The sequence below is a fragment of the Aedes aegypti genome, chromosome 3 (genome assembly GCF_002204515.2).
Source record: "Aedes aegypti strain LVP_AGWG chromosome 3, AaegL5.0 Primary Assembly, whole genome shotgun sequence".
NCBI classification, from domain to species: domain Eukaryota; kingdom Metazoa; phylum Arthropoda; class Insecta; order Diptera; family Culicidae; genus Aedes; species Aedes aegypti.
Genome location: NC_035109.1, coordinates 117,311,209 through 117,329,220, shown reverse-complemented (window position 1 = coordinate 117,329,220; position 18,012 = coordinate 117,311,209). Strand labels below are relative to the sequence as shown.

Genomic DNA, 18,012 nt, shown 5'->3' with positions numbered 1-18,012 from the left:
AAATTGTTATAATAAATTCTAAAACTTAGAATCAAAATGCATATTTAATAGAATATGTAATGAATAAATACTGTTTAGATATCAAATGATTGAAAATAAGTGCATGAATACTGCTCTTGTTGAGTGAACATCATTTTGAGTACTTTTTATCTCGATTTTGAGTTGTCTTGTTTCTCCGTGTAGCACACGCTTGACTTGATCATCGATTTTTTTTGTTCGATATTTTTGATGCAATCGCCCATTGCTGAACACTGACAGATTTTCAGTTTGTTGTTTTTCAGTTCGGTTGAGTTTTTCTTTCGATTATATTACATTCCTAAACATTAAATTTTTTTTCATGTTATAGTCGTTTGTTACAGTTTAATTTATTATAATAATCTATAGTGTCATGGATCCAAGTGCTGGACCGTCTTCATCCCGAGGGCGCGGTCGACCATCTCGTGGTGCTTCACGAGGCAACAGTACTGGTCGGCCTTGGCGGGGTCGCGGTTTTTGGCGTCCATACAATCGTGGTGGTGGATCAGGGCCTCCCCGCGAGCGTCCCGTTGGCTATGCCCTGCCTCGAATGGACGGCAATGGAGAACAGACCGACGATCCTCCCACGTCTCCGGGACTGTTGCCGGTTGGGTCTCAATCTCAGCCGCTGCTCTCAGTTATGCTGGAAAAGGAACCGTGCGAATATCCTGGTTGGAAGCTGTATCTGCCTCAAGAGGGTTGGTATCTTTAATCCTTTCAAATTTTAATGTTCACTAAAATGCTCAAATATTTTAGGATATCGTGAAGGTTCATCCACTTTGCAGAAAATTCAAGCAGCAGAACGACATTACGCCAAGTGTCCGGACCAATACGAACTATCCGCAATCAAGACAAACTTGTGGTTTGAGTTGGATATTGGAGTGGGTGAATCGGATTCCGCATTTATGCAAGATTGGCCCACATTCCGACAGGATTTGGTTGACAATCCCGAGCAAACTTTGGCCATGGCTGGTCTGGCGATGCACCAAGTTGTTACCAAAGCCCTTATGGGAGATCTCACTTCGCAATCGTCCGAACTATCTCAATCCCACGACAAACTGATGCTTCAAGCCATCCGGCCAAGAGTTGTGGGTCACGGACCAGAGGTTCACCTGCGACACATGAAAATCAACAGCTTCGGAAAGTTGTTTGCCGTACGAGGAACCATCATAAGAGCGGGGAATTCTCAGGTTAGTTTTAACATAAACATGAATTCTCGAGGTGAATATGAATCGAAGCCACAATCCAAGTCTTCAAAAGCACAAATCCAGGGCTGGTAGGGGAAGAGCAGCAGTTTTCGACCAATTCATACGATTTAGGCCTACTTGGTAAGAAAATCTGGAAATTGGCCCAGATTCCTTGTAGGTCGAAAATCAGTGCTTTTCCTCTAGTAGATCTCTTTTTAGAAACTTGGTCACTATTTTATTGCAAGTCTTTCAAAAGGCTCCTTCAGAGACTTACGCGAATATTCCACCGATTTTTTCAAGCAAACACTTTAGGAATTCTTCAGATATCTACTGGAGTTCGTTCTGAAACTCATCGGCCGATTTATCATGGGATTTTTTTTTATTGATTTGGTTTTACATCAATTAGCTTGCCAGAGTTGCTTAATATCAATCATATCAGCTGATGGCTGATGGTCTAAAACTATCACTATCACTTCCGAGCTATCAATATCACTTTGATTTGACAACCAACAGCAGTGATGCGACATCGCACTCTAGATCATAATCACTGCGGAACGAGTGATCACGTGGTAATTATCCATGCTATTACTGTTTTTCAGTGACCAACAAATAGTTTCATCCTACCTGCAACACTGTCAAAAATATCGTACTGATAAATTGCCATTTTAACTGCTTAATTTAAAGCTAAACTTAACCCATCAGTGATATTTATTGTCTATCGCCATCAAGGCACATGTGATGGAGTAGACAGCATGAAATTGATATGATGTAGATTGATCCGAATTGTATCGCAGTCGGCCTGTACAAATCAGCAAATTTTAAGCGTTGATAGTGACAGCGAGCAACCTCGCCAACAATATTTCGCCAATTCACTGGGTTCATGGCCGCTTTTCTCCAGACATCCTTTTGTACGATGACATGACCAGTCGATCAGTGGCTAGAATCTGGGTTGTAATTTTGGGATTGCCTTGAGTGAACCTTGAATTTTAACAAAGATTTGTAACAATCAACTGGATAACATCATACAAAGAGGACAGTCTACTGTCTAATGGCTGTGCCCTGCAATAATGAGTGGTAACCCTTACATACATACATACTTTGATAACAAAAGGCACCATCAGATCATTTGCAGGGCTGTTACAAAAATTCCAAATCGGTATCCGCGAAAATCGCGACATCTGAAATAGAAGCCATTTGAAGTTATGAATGACTTTCCAAGGTTTCCGCAAAAAACATAACATTCAAAAATTTGTTGACTGCTTTTTTTTCTGATAAGGAATATTAAATACACAATGTCTTTCAGATCTACAGCTGTGTTAAGAATACTAGTAAAACAAGCCGGTTTCCATACAAAATGATCCACTTTGATATGCTGTAACATTGATTCCCCATGACTAATCGGCATGAAATTTTTAAAGAGAGCTACTAATATGCTCAATTTCATTATCACAATATTTTTTTCCGAAACGCCGGTTCAAAAGTTATGCACCACGCGAAATCGCTCAAAATAATAGCAGTTTTTGTTTTAGGAATTATTGTTCAGCAACAATTTTGTAAAATATTGATTGGTGTATACAAGTGTAGAGATTGTTTAAACGACGAGTGAAGAAAATTTTTAACATTAAAAATACAGCAGATATTTGAAATATTAAAACCCTTACAGGTCGATTATCCGGAGTATCGAATCCTCCGGATAATCCAATCACTAAAAGAATATCTTAAAGTTGCAAAAGCAACTCCTGTTTTTAAATCCGGTGAAGTGCCTGATCAGTAAAATTCAGCCTGTTATCAGTAAATTTTTTGAAAAAATGCTGGTAAACAGGTTAGTAAAATTCATGGATAAGTACAACATATTATACAAATTTCAATATGGCTTCAGAAAAGGTTCCAGTACCTCTACAGCGATAGTTGAACTTGTCGATTTTTTAATTGACATAATTGATAACAAGTGTGTTATTGGTGGTCTTTTTATAGATCTTAAAAAGGCATTTGGCACCCTAAATCACAATATTCTTCTGCAAAAATTAGAATACTATGGAACATGAGGTGTAGCAAATAATATCATTAAGAGCTATTTGAGCAGTCTTGGGAACTGTGACCGCAATTCACCACAGTTCATCGATTCTGCCATTCCACCAAAACACAAAGCAGCAGCAGCATCAATACCATCAGGCGTTGCGCTGCCAACAGTTCACACACTGCTTGACTGTTTTTGTCTCTCCACTATGACCATTTTCGGGCAGCCATTCCAAGCTGAATGATTGAAAAAAGTGTAAAATCATTCAATCGCTAATATTTTGCTTGTGTTTTCAACTAATTGAAATCTATTAGCTCTAACAGAAAGACCACAATCATTCCGTTACGATACATATAAACAAGTTCAATTTCATACTGCCTTTATCGAGCAAAAATGCAAAACCCCGAAAACCGCAAAAATCGTGTCACCACTGTGCTCGAGTCATTTCGCATTCGGGGTTGAAAAACGTTAGGAAGAAGAAGATTACATTTTTGAAGAGCCGTGACATTTTTTTGTTTTGAACCGTCATGGTTTGCTTTGGATTTTGATGGTCGTGTAGAAAGATGTAAATGTAGAGGCGGTAAATGTTTGCTCCAGTACTTTTCTCATCCCTGTATTTGAGTAACAGACATCAATTTGTAGCAATCTAGGACTTTCGAGGTGCTTTAAAGACGATCAATATTGGCGTTCCCCAAGGCAGTAATATAGGTCCTCTTCTGTTCCTTTTATATATAAATGACCTTGGAAGACTACCTTTAAAGAGAATTCCGAGACTTTTCGCGGATGATACAGCGATTTTCTATCCTAGTCTGGATCCTTCTGCTATCATTCTGAGCATGAACAGTGATCTACGCATTCTTATGCAGTTTTTTGACTCCAATTTATTGTCACTAAATTCAATGAAAACAAAATATATGTTGTTTCATTCCCCACGGAAAAAAGTAAACTTTGATATACATATTTGTATAGGACAGACCGTAATTGAAAGGGTGTACAATTTTAAATATCTTGGTTTAGTATTAGATCCGTCACTTTCATGGGGTATCCATATTGATCAAATTCAATGAAAGGTCTCATCTCTTTATGGGCTAATATATCGAGTGAAATCATTTGTTCCTCGTTATGCACTGCTTAAATTTTATTTTGGATGCGTACATTCTCATCTCCAATACTTCATCATCGTTTGGGGTCATGCCTGTCAGTCTAAATTGAAAAAAAAACTGCAAGTTTTGCAAAATCGATGCTTTAAAATCATTTATTCCTTACCACGACTATATCCTACCATTCAAATCTATACAAGCTTACCACATAGCGCTTTACCTCTACGTGGCCTTTGCGACTTACAGTCTTGTTTGTTTGTTTATGATATTATAAAAAAAAATCCTAACATGCATACTAACATGGTATTACCTGCTAGTTCCCACAGCTACAATACAAGACATGCAAGTAACTTGGTCAGATCTAGAGCCTTGACCTGTATCGGTCAAACGCGGATATCATTCAACGGACCTTCTATATACAACAAAATACCAACGCGATTGAAAGCGATCAACAATAGAATTTTATTTAAAACTAGTTTAAAATAGTACTAAAGATCCAAAATCAACACATTCCTGAATTGATTTCGTATCAACTGCTTGGCAGTTTCGGATGCTACTTGATTCTCCACTTGGAGAGACGCTTTCGCTTCCGTATCTGTATTTCCTTTCCAGGTTTACCAAGCTACTTTTTTCTCCAGTAAAGGAGAGAACTTTTCACTTGGCTGCTGGATTTATAATTACCTTGTACTTAGAGTCCGTGGTTTCGGATAAATATGAACCCTGGAGTGAGCTTTGAACTTGATTTATTTCGTGTCAAATGTACAAAAGTCATCTTAACTCTACAGGTTACACTATTGATGTATAATTATGTAAAACTGAAATGATGTTGAGTGGAAATTTCCATATACCTTTTAGGTCCAGGGATTCACAAACGTTTTATTAATTTTACTTGCAAATTTGTTGGTAGTGTATTCGTCCCTGAAGGGGCTAAATTTTATTTGTCTTATGCTTATATACTATGTCCCTTTCGAACCTGGTAGAACTCCTAAATTATCGTTGTTTTCATCGTTTTTCTCCGCCAGATCCGAAGAGCCTATTCAAATAAGACGAGGTTCCAAGTGATAAAATTGCGCGACATTTGTAACGCTTAAAGGATCTAATTGTATACTTTCTGAAGAATAAACAGAGATAAAATCTTAACCTATGGGCTTCGTGGCCGTGCGGTTAGTGTCGTCAGGCAGTGATCTAATCGTGTCATGGGGTGTGGGTTCGATTCTTGCGTTAGCCATAGAAACTTTTCGTAAGGAATGTTTCTCGGCTGTGCCACTGGAGCATGCTTGTCCGTTGTCTAGTGTTAGGTTACAGTCTGTGCAGCTAAATGGCTGAAGACGGTGTCCGTGTCTCTTTATGCGCACTCGTCTCACGCGTGGGCGTGTTTTCTTATCTCGAGCGCAGACCTAAATGCTTAATCGTTCCTAGACGGATGATGCAATTGCGTTATGTAAATGTGATCCTTTTTATCGTAGTTTGCTTTTCATTCCATCTTATCGTCTTTGATATCGACATCGAACGGGTCTCGACAGGCTGTTAAAATTTTACTGATTTTATTATTTGAACCGCTGCTAATTATCTCGCGGCGATAACTGCCAGTTTTCTGATCTTTTCATTTAATTGATAGCACTATGTTAAATGTTCTATGTATGTTTTACTTAATAGTGTATAATTATATTTTTAGATTAAACCAATTTAGTTTCTACTGGGACACATTAAAAGGAACAAAGTTCCACTGGGCATCCCTAGATATATTTAGTTTTTTTGTAGTATTCATCACTTGCGTTCACACACCAATATAATAATGTAAAAGCAAGTGTAATTATTGTAAATTTAGATGAGTCCAGTACCAGGGGGCTCGATGCAGAGTGTTTTGGTGTGGGGGTTGTCCACCAGTAACCCTCACACCAAAACACTAAAATAAAAATTAAAATCTGCTATATAAAAACTTAAATACAGGTATGTTCCGTTTTTATCACGTTCCGATTTTGTTATTCCGTTTTTATCAACACAAAAAATGTTTTTTTTATTATTTGTTTTTAAATGGTTAAAATATAAACTGAAAACTTATTTGTAGCTATTTAAATGTTTTTCAATAGCCTCAGGGTTGAATTTTCGACATTATGTTGGTGTTGATCACCTACGATACATAAAAGGTGTCAAGTTATATACGATTGAATAAGGTTTGATTCCTTCCTTTCCCAAGTTTTCAAATTTAGCATGGGCTGATGGACAAGATTGATGCATCTTTCAACACTCGAGAGTTGCTCTGGCCACGTCCTAGCAAAAATGCAAAAATGTGGCGATTTTGATCTTTTATTGAGGAGTAAAAATTGCACTCAACATTTTCAACAAAGATCCTCAAACGATTCGAATGAGAGTGCAAAAAAATACGAGGATTTTTTTCTGGTACTCTTTCTCTCTTGTTGCTAAGGTCACATTTACCCACACTTTGAAAGAACACTTGAGTGTCCCGCCCGAACACTTTTGTTATTGAATTTTGCTCTGTTCTGCATCTTCCTCGCTGATTTCTTAGATCTTATACCAACTACCTTACGCTTATTCATAAACCTTAGCCAAAGAGATTCTAACCAAAAGTTCTATTTTGGTTAAGCTTGTTCTGGAGTTTGTACACTTTTGTGTTCTTGAAAAAAATATTCACTATCCTTTTACCAAACAAAATAGTAGGACTTTAATTTAGGTTAGTGCTAGCCAATTCGTGATTCATTGCAGAGCTAAACGGTAAAGGTGACGCTATAACGGTGATTAGTGCATCCCTGGAGGATGCGAACAGAAAATCTACAAGCAGCCAGGCTGTTGTCAAACTAAAATTTTCATGAAAATGATCAGAGTACGCTTAGAAATATACGGTCGTGAATTGGACACGTTAAAAATTGTTATACAATTTATGTAACACAAATACCGCCAACTGTCAAATAATTATTATGCTTGGTCCATATTATGCATGAGTATTGTACAACTGCTCAAAATATGTTTCTATATAACAACTTTTTGATTAAGTCTATTCATTGGGTTCATTTGCTGCATTGAACTGAAGGAGCTTTGTGCGAAGTATTTTAAGTGTGCATTTTGATTGTAGATTCCTACGAGACAAGCAAACACACAAGGGTTAGCACTCGTGGAAAAGATTGTGTTCAATTTGAACAACCTAGCCTAAAGAGTCCGCACCCCCTAGGTGCATCCCAGTCGAAGTTGGTAGTGATAGTGAAGAAAAATCACCCAATCATTCTACAGAATAGATTTTGACAGGAAACCGTTGTTATTCATAAAAGCTTGCAAAACTATCGCAACATATTCCCACATTTAATCACCAATCGGATTGTGTGCAAATGTGGAGTGAAGAACTAGCCATATGTGTTAGAATTCACGTTAATAAAGAAAAAAAAAGAAAATGTGCCTTAACAAAATAAAAAAAAAACTCTCAGTTGATAACTGCGGAAGTGTTTATAAGAACAGAAGGTGAGAAAAGGCTATTCCTCAGTTGCGATGTAATGTCTGTATGGTATTACATCCCAACTGAGGAAAACCCTTTTTCTCAGATTACTGTTCTTATTAAAAGAAAAAGGATGAGCATAAACAGAAGAAAAAGAAATTGTTTCGTGTCTTTTCTTGAAAAAAAAAAAAGACAATCATCAGCTTGACCCACTTCCTTGTAGTTAATTTTACAAATATGACGCATCTCATTATGTAAAGCACATTTATGTAATAATCGGTTTAATATTCCATATTAAATACAATGAATATCTAACCAACAAAATATAAACTATTAAAGATTTATAGCATAACAAATAATCATATTGATTGATTGGAGTCTGCAATCAACTTTATTTACGATATTATACGAATAAACAATCTTAATACCAATCACAGCTCCGAAACATCAATACTGTGCATGTATATGATGAAATTATGTATTATCCTGGCAAAACCGCAATTTTGTTTTAAAATTTGTAAAATATTTTGTCTAAGAAAATTATTCCGTTTTTGTCACGGTTCCGTTTTTATCAACTGAAAATTGCCGATCGTGTTGATAAAAACGGAATATACCTGTATTATCTTTTTTTTTTGTTTTATTTATATGATGCGGTGGCGTAGCCGGAAATTATTTCTGGGAACATTAGGGGTCTTGGCCAGCATACACAAAAAAAAACCTTTTTAAAACCCCATCCGGATGATCGAGTCTAACATTCCGGATAATCGAATCACCGGATAATCGAGTCCGGCCTGTATTATTTGAGCGATTTTACCTTTTAATCGGTGCTTTGAAAAAAAAAAAAATTAAATCTTGTGATAATGAAGTTGAGCATATTTGTACTCTATTTAAAAATTTCATGCCGATTGCTAGTAGGGAAACAAAGTTACAGCACCCTAAAGATGAGCATTTTGTATGAAAAAGGGCTTTCACTATTATTATTCGGAAAGGTTTTTAAAATACCACTAGTTACGTTATCGAAAAACAGATAAAGTTTAACTAATTTAAATATGATGATAAATCTTCGAGCTGTTTAGTAGAATACCTATAAGTAGATAAAAAACTAATTTAATACTATACCATTTAATTCCACTAGAGTTTGTATCCTTTGACAGATACGCGTATTTAGACCTCAACTGTAAGGCCGTCTTCATTGTCGTGTACTAGACAGGTCGAAATACGCGTATCTGTCAAAGGATACCAACTCTAGTGGAATTAAATAGTATAGTACTAAATTCGTTTTTTTCATCTACTTCCCTCCCCTTGGTTATGCGACCTTGCCGCGATGGGAGGGCATAATCCATTAGCCCATATGATGGAAACCAAAGGCGTAACCTGTAGTGGTGGTATCACATTTTGGCACTTTTTGCTTAAAGCCGCGTCATAATTCATATGGCATAGACGCAATAATATCTCGGATGTGATCCAACGGACATTCTGCGTCATTGATAGAATTGATGCCCATTTCAAATAATTAATCTATTCGAAGTGGACATTAATACTATTGGTGACGTTCAGTTTGCCTTTTGCTGACCAGAATGATCCGTAGCCACTCTTACTATTAGCTAGCTAGATACATCGTTATCATATACGACGTAGGGATTACTTAGGAACTCTTAGGAAAATGACTAGCAGATTCACTGAGTAGAAATAAGTGGCGACAATCTTATTTTAATATGGTTTTTACATTGCCATAATGAGAAATACCTCTTTTGTAAAAGCGGTATAAATAATCTAATTCCAGCTTCATTTTCGCAAAATTTACAAGTAGAAAGTAAGCGTTGTGAAGCATCGCATTTGCCACCAAAAAGTGAATCTTGTAGGAGACTGTAATAGAAGCCTAAGGTAACTTTACTCTTCAATATTCACTATAAAAATGACTATGAAAAGTAAAACGCTGAAATCGATCATTAGGGTACACTTGCTAGTTTCGAAAAATTGTTGAACAGACAAGGAAAGCGACTTTTTTCTTTAAGGATATATGAACGTAATGACCAATAAATACTTTTAACAACAAAAATGAAATTAACTAGAACTACTGCTAAACAGCCTAATTTTGTTAAGACTTGACGACAATTGACATTTAAGATTCTAATCTTACGTAAAAGACAGGAGTAATCAGAATAGCACTTGAATGACAAATTATTCAAAACCATTTCGACTAAAGCCAGACCGAGGGTTCAGCCTTGACAAGTTAAGCTGTCAGGCAGCTCCAACTGAATACCATACAAAAAAAAAAAAATCGTTTTTTCCATCTACTGAGTTTAAATATTTTATATAAGGTACCGTGGGGTAAGTGGATACAGAAAAATCAATAGTTAACTTCATTGTTATATACAGCTAAAGTGAATAATGTAATTCAAACTTTTTTCTGTGGATAACAAATGAGGGACTATTATACTTCAAATCGTCATTAATTTCTATTTTTCTAATTGTTATGTATTGAGTATGAGAGACTTAAAAATTTGCGCCAAATGATCCACTTGCCCCACCATGGTGGGGTAAGTGGATCATCAATTAAAAAAATCTGTTCTCGAAACAAATGTGGTGTGATTATGTTTAATAAAAATGATATTACTCTCGTTCTTGCTATTAGTGCTAGTAATGTTATATTATAATACTTCAAAATTAAAAAAGTACCTTTATTTAATCAAAACATAATAAAAAGTATGTATATATTAGTTCATACTAAATCTAACAAAAAAAAAAAACATTGACTCTAGAAAAAAAAAATGGAGAAAATTCATCCATTTATACGCATAAGTTAAACAGAAGTATTGTTGGATTATTCCTAACGATATTTTCAAAAAACACTCTTAGTTTAAAAATATTAGTTACTTTTACTTTGGAATAACAAACCGAAATCCTTCAGTTGCTATCCGTCTCCCAGTCAGATCAGACGTACACGGGTTTCGTTTTTCGCTTTTGAGATTCTTTTGTTCGTACTAAAATGCCGGTACCGCGTAAAAATTGTGTCGTGTTAGACACTTCAATTTTACCAAAACATCCGACTGTAGCGGATATCAAGAAGTTCATCGATGAGGAACTCAAACTTGAGATGTCCGTAGTGAAAACTGTGCAACTGCACAATGTTAAAAATGTGGTGTACCTTGCAGTGCAAAGCCAAGAGTTGGCATCTAGAGTTGTCGCTGCGCACCATCTAAATCACTATATGGAATGTGCTGGGAAGAAGCAGGCAATCCCTTTGCCAATATACGTTGAAAGCGATGCCGTCGATGTGCGTCTCCACGACCTTCCAGAGGAAATGGATAATCTTGTGATTGCCAATCATATGCGTCAATATGGCGAAGTGATTAGCATCCGCAACGACGTCTGGAGAGATTACTTTCCGGGCCTCAGTAACGGCGTCCGCGTGGTGCGGATGCAGCTTAAAATCCCGATCCCATCCTTCATAACGGTTGCGGAAGAAGTCACGTCAGTATCACATTTTTCTCAAGTGCGCACCTGTCGCACTTGCGGTAATAAATCTCACCCGAAAATGCGATGCTCAGAAGCGGCAATAAAATATCAATCGCAACAATCCCAAAAAACATCCAAACCCACACCGCAGCCACCGTCGGCCGTACAGCAGCAAAACCCCGTATCCGAAGAACAATGGCCATCTCTTTCTCAAACGACAACCGCTGGAGGCAAAACAACTAAAATGAAAACCAACAAAAACGACGTTAAGCGTCAGCGGTCAGTAGATTCGGCCGACTCAGAATCAACCAAACAGCTGAAAAAACCTGCAACATCGACCTCAAGCGAAAGTGATAGCAGCCTCATTGTTGTTCCTGATACTCGTCCCGCACGGATAGGGAGACGATTATCGTACTCGCACATCGAAGATGAAGACTTGCGCCGCCAATACATTGAAGAGGACGATAGGCGAATTGAGGAATTAATTAGACAAGGCTATTAATGAATTGTCAATTATTCTAATGGTTTTCGGCTCCGTTATGCTAACGCGATTGAGCCTTTAAAATAAATAAATAGAATAAAAAAAAAAAAACCGAAATCCTTCTATTTTATTTATGAACATATGTGTATCATCTGTCTAGAACAATTTATATGGTCAAATAAGGTACGATACTATGCATTTAATTGGAAAATTAGTATATTTTGCTCTTTTACAACTCAACTTAGATAACACACGAAAAATTTCGTGTAAATTTTGAAATTATTATTTTTTATATTTTTTTATTCCAGAAAGGTTGAAAAAAGTTTTAGGTGGATTAATTCAAATTTTCTATGGTCAATTTTACTAATTCAAGCTGGGAATGGAAGAAAACAAAGGAAAACAACATTTGCGGATATTAAATCTTAATAAAATTCTCGTAAGCAGTCTACCAATAAATGATAATAATTCTTGATCCACTTACCCCACCCCATTAAAAAGTAGGGGTAAGTGTACCATGTCCAATATATTTGTATTTATTTATAAAAATCACATATTTTTCATTGTGATTCATTCAATAAGAACTGAAGTGCTCACCATGTGTCGAAAAAAGTAGAATTCGATTTAAGACTGAGATACAATGGATTTTTGATTGATGGAAAACAATTTTCAAATTAATTACTTTTTGCAGCTTACAAGTTTGCTTGTGTTAGTGTACGTGTAGTACCAGTTTTGCAATAGTATCAGTGTGGGCATAAGAATATAACCTAAAACGATGCTATGGTGCGAAAACATTCAACATATTCAAGTATTTATGCTTTATATTGACAAATTATCCACTTACCCCACTGATACCCTTCCCCCACTGTACCTTAAATATGTTTTATATATAATTATTCGTAACAAATCAATAGGTATCGCAGAAAACTTTTAAGTAAGCATTTAAACAGCCAAAGAGGATACCTAGAAAGTAAAAATAGAAAATCTGTGACTGTAAAGAGACTAATTCTTCGAATTTTAAAGTTTTCAATAGGAAGACGTAGATTTACTTTTACAACAAGAATTGCCTCATGATGAACGATTGTTGGTATCTAACCAATTTGGTTTTTCTATGATTTGGTAAATCCGCAATTTTTGCGACAGTGTTTTATGCACTCGCGATTTTCGCGTCTGGCGTACCAAATCCGCAAAAATCGCGAAATCCGCGAGAATCACGAAATTCGCGACTGTTGTAACAGCCCTGCATTTGATTATCAAACAGATATATTTTTTTATTGAAGTGATAATACTTATCGTTAGCCAAACTCCTATCATTGAATATAAATTTTTAGTCATCTAATATAGAAAATTCATCAATCATTTATCTATTTTGAAGAATTTCTTGAACCTGGAATTATTTTTCAGATCCTTGAAAAACCTGTAAATATCAGGGAATTTTATTTCTGTGAATGAGTAGACACCCTGTGAGAGCTGCTTGGTTTCCACTGTCCGCTGTGCTGACGTAGCTGTCGCTTTCGCTGTCCTGACCTTCTGTGCCTGTGTTCTCTGCGCCATTCAGGTGTTCATCGTAGTGCTGCTTCCACATTTTGATCACCTCACGCTCGTCCGTCAAACTGCTCATCGTAGTGCTGCTTCCACATTTTGATCACCTCACGCTCGTCCGTCAAACTGCTCCCATCCTTATCCCGGCCCATTTCATCTTGCGGCACGAAGCCTTTACGGGATGTGCTGAGCTTTTGATAGACCTTTCGCGTTTGGGGACGGCCCTGGTGTAGTGGTTAGAATACACGCCTCTCACGCCGAGGACCTGGGATCGAATCCCATCCCCGAGATAGTCACTGACAAAAAAGTTATAGTGACGACTTCCTTCGGAAGGGAAGTAAAGCCGTTGGTCCCGAGATAAACTAGCCCAGGGCTAAAAATCTCGTTAATAAAGAAAAAAAAACCTTCCGCGTGTCTCGCGAACGGTACAACAACTCCATCTCTTGGCATTCCAGCCCTTCCAGGCGGTGCTTTTTGTCCCGGAATCGGCGGGGTGCTGTTTCCGCTTCAGTATGTATCGTTCCACGTTTTGCCGCGTAGGGTCGGTGTTCCCTTAGTGGACGGTCCCCTATAGTCGCACTAGTACCTTTTTACGACCGTTTCGCTGGCAATCGTAGCAAAATAATTTTTGACATGAAGATCAGTAGCTATTTATCTAAGTACCATTGACACACAGCTCGATTTTGTTCAAAATATGGTCGAAATAAATAGTTTTGCTTAAAATTTTAGCTCCCTTGCACCTATAGTTAACCTATTGTTCCTATAGTAGCACTACTAAGAGAAACTATTTTGTTATTAAACAAAATAGTTGATAAATTAGGAACTTTTTTACATCAATCGAACGCTTTCGTTCCACACTTCAAAGGAAAAATATATAAGTTTTGTAAAAATACGGTTTTGATTTGTGTTTTGCCTATTCCGTGAGGCTAGTGCTACTATAGGAACAGAAATTAGGAATAGTGCTACTATAGGCACATGTGTTCCTATAGTGGCACAAGCGATAATAAATACAAAAACATGAGTTTTCTTATGTTTCATAATTTTTCCACAAAGCCAAGATAAAAAGCTTTCAGATGATCTAAAAGTAATTCCGCAGGCTTTATTTTTCGATATTATACGAATATTTGTTCTTAGCTATGCGGCTATTGGTACATCGACCCTACCATGCTGCAGCATTGCAGCCCGCGCTGGATTCTTATCCTCTAAAACCTCCTGGCACTCCTCGTCGAACCAATCCTTTCTTGAGCTCAATTCCATATATCCGACAATGCTTTCGGCAGCATCGCTAATGGCTGCTTTGACTGTTCTCCAGCAGTCCTCAAGAGGGGCCCTGTCGAGCTCGCCCTCATTTGGCAACGCTGCCTCAAGATGCTGCGCGTACGCATTGGCGACATCCGGTTGTTTCAGTCGCGCTAGATTGTACCGAGGCGGGCGTTAGTACCGTACATCGTTGATGACGGATAGTTTTGGGCGCAGTTTCACCATCACCAGATAGTGGTCGAAGTCAATATTAGCGCCACGATAGGTTCTGACGTCGGTTATAAACTAAAACCATGCGAAGGGAAACTTTAGGTTCGTTCAAGTTTGATAACATCGTGCGTGTTACACTTTACTTTTTTTAATGAGGGTGTTCTACACAGCGTAACAAAAACGACATTTTTGTGTGTCTCAAGGATCAAATTATGTGTCTATAGTCGTTTTGGGGTTACTGAATCTGATGTCGTTGTCAGAAATATTCCAGCACGTCACAATTTTGAACCGTAGGTTGCCAAAGTTGTATACATCATTGGTATCATTGATCTTTACATGAAATATAAAGTATGATTTATCAAACATTCAGTGATCTAATTCAATAAGTATGCAGAATAGGAATTCAGCTTTTATTTTAGATACAATTTGGTTTAAATTGTCCGATTAAATTTATTTAAATCTTCTTGTTCAACATGATTGCAGTCTCCATACAAAATTCCTCGTTTTTCTTATATGGCAAAATACAGTACTTTTCTAAACCAAATAATGAAGATTGAATTCTGTAGCAAATCAGTTCGTAAACGGTACGGATCGATAATGCTACAGTCAATAATACTATTTAAACATATTTATGGTTATTAACTCTTGCTCAAGAACGTGTTTTTGGATAAAACTACAAGAGATTCATAAAACTGTTGCCAAGTTCACTAGTACTTATCAAACATGAAGTTTTTTGTTATGCATCTGAATTATTCTTGAAGAAGTGATCAAAATTACTGTATAAACTAGAGGAATATGCAAATCTACATAAAACAAAAATAAAACCAGCCAGAATCTAAATTGTTAAATGGCTTACGAAAAAAAAAATCCAAAATAAGGGATCGACTTTTTACTTTTAAAAATTCTAGTTGTGGCTTCATTTCGTATTAAATTAGGTAAAGATATAGATGAAAACCCGTTGATCATTTTCAGGTACTGAACTCGTGGATGGCATTCCGTTGTTCTCTGTGCCATGGTCAGCAAGCGATTCGTCAGACAGACGGAATGTTGACTCTCCCCACATCCTGTCGAGAAGGATGTAAAGCTAGGAGCAATTTTATTCCACTGCGATCATCCGTATTCACGAGGACGGAAGCATTTCAAACTGTACGCTTGCAGGAATCTATGCTTGGTGCTCGCTCAGGACACGGCCAGGTTCCCAGAAGCATTGAGGTGGAGCTTACTCATGAGCTGGTAGATGCTGTTTGTCCTGGAGATGATGTAACCATAACGGGAATCTTGAAAGGTCGTCCTCAGGAGGAGAATAGCTCAAAGGCTCGCACCACAGCCAGTATGTATAAGATGTACATGCAAGCAGTGGCTGTTCGTAGCAACAAAAATTCCTTGGCCAGTTGGCATCGAGCGGCAGAATTCTCCGATTTGGATATGGAAGCCATACGAATGATTAGATCTGAACCCTGTCCGTTCCGTTTACTGGTTCAATCTCTATGCCCGATGATATATGGCCACGAAATGATTAAGGCTGGACTATTACTAGGATTATTTGGAGGTGCCTCTATAACCAAAGGCCGCCGTTCTGAAATTCACGTTCTCATTGTTGGCGATCCCGGCATTGGAAAGAGTCAAATGCTGCAATCCTGTGCAGAAGTGTCTCCGAGGGGCATTTTTGTTTGTGGTAATAGCACCTCAAATGCCGGATTGACTGTTGCTGTTCGAACAGAAAAATGTACTGGAGGAGCATTGGAAGCAGGTGCTTTGGTACTAGCAGATCAAGGTGCTTGTTGTATTGACGAGTTTGATAAAATGTCGGGAAATCATCAGATATTGCTGGAGGCTATGGAACAGCAAGTGGTAAGCGTAGCTAAAGCTGGAGTCATCTGTTCATTGCCCGCACGCACATGTATCCTTGCTGCAGCCAATCCATCCGGAGGCCATTATGATAAATCGAAAACCGTTTCGGAAAATTTAAAAATGAAGCCAGCTCTCCTGTCTCGATTTGATTTGGTTTTCATTCAACTGGATCGACCAAATGCTCACCTAGATAACTTGCTGGCCGCTCATGTCCAGCGATTGCACGGAATGCAAAATGGACAACAACCACAGGGTGCCGCTTTTCAGGCACTTCTCATCGGAATGGGGACAACAACTATACACGGATCGCAAGCCGAAACACCTCTTCACGAACGATTGAAAATCAGAGCCAACGAGAAAATGGACTTACTACCAGTGGAGCTTATACAAAAATACATAGCTTACGCTCGTAAGAACATCCATCCCAAGCTAACAGAAGCTGCAGCCCTAGAGATTAGGAATTTTTACGCCGAAATGCGCAGAGCTCAGCAGGGAATGGACTCCATACCGGTGACAACTCGCCAGCTAGAGGCCTTGGTGCGTCTTACCCAGGCCAGGGCACGAATGGATCTCGAATCAGAGGCAACTCTTCAACACGCCCAAGACGTTATCGCTATTCTGCGGTACAGTATGATCGATGTGTTCAGCAACGACGTGGGCGATCTGCAACCGAATCGTCTGATGAACGGCGCCGGTGTGAGTCAGACTAGTTTGGTGAAACGATACGTGCGGCTGTTGCAGTCCAAGGTGGCGACGCAGAACAAAACCATTTTCTCGCTGGCGGAACTGAAGCAGATGGCTGGCGTTGGTACGGATTTCAACCGGTTGCTGGATGCGCTAAACATTCAAGGCTTTTTGCTCAAGAAGGGACGCGATTTGTACAAATTCATGGCGGATTGAAAGTAAGTGGGAAATACGGATATTCTCTATAAAGCTGTTGGTACATTTAAAACTTGTATTATTTATATTAATATGAAATATTTTCAGTATGTTGAAATTAAGCTCTTGATTTCTGTATAAATATATCCTATGAAAAATTGATCTCGATGAAGTAGCTGGTACTACAATGAAATTGATCAAACTAGCATCGGTTTTTTTCAGTGTACCTGTTTTGAAGAAATTCCTCAAATCATCTGTGCATCCCTAGTGAAGCGCTGCCTATATTTGATTTGCTATTTACATTCATATTCAATCTGAGACATGTACTTTATAGGTACTAAGTTAATTGAAATAAACAGTATTGACACTGTACTGTCAAGTTAAAAATTGTTCTGTCCCGGATAATCCGGGACGTCTGGTCACTTTAAACTAAACTTATTATTTTTACGAGCACAAAACTTGAAAACCAGACAACCGTTTGTGCTGAAAATTTGATCGACCACCTGCGAGTGACCAGTGAGTTAAATTTTAGCGTTAGCGTAGCTACGTTATACTTCGTAGATTGGATA

The 18,012-nt window shown here is 37.9% G+C and overlaps 1 protein-coding gene across 1 annotated transcript; it reads left to right on the top strand.

Annotated features, from left to right (window-relative positions):
* The first annotated feature begins 241 nt into the window (after positions 1 to 241).
* LOC5564347 (DNA helicase MCM8) lies at positions 242 to 17,516 on the top strand. Its single transcript, XM_021850212.1, has 3 exons — positions 242 to 713; positions 772 to 1,205; positions 15,686 to 17,516. Exons 1-3 carry the CDS (start codon positions 389 to 391, stop codon positions 17,462 to 17,464), a joined length of 2,538 nt encoding a protein of 845 aa, XP_021705904.1. The 5' UTR covers positions 242 to 388; the 3' UTR covers positions 17,465 to 17,516.
* The last annotated feature ends 496 nt before the right edge of the window (positions 17,517 to 18,012 follow it).

Excerpts from the sequence above, each read along its gene's own strand:
- LOC5564347 (XM_021850212.1), top strand. The coding sequence starts at position 389 with ATGGATCCAAGTGCTGGACCGTCTTCATCCCGAGGGCGCGGTCGACCA. Across the intron at positions 714-771 it reads GCTGTATCTGCCTCAAGAGG|GATATCGTGAAGGTTCATCC; the intron begins GTTGGTATCTTT and ends CAAATATTTTAG. Across the intron at positions 1,206-15,685 it reads TAAGAGCGGGGAATTCTCAG|GTACTGAACTCGTGGATGGC; the intron begins GTTAGTTTTAAC and ends GATCATTTTCAG.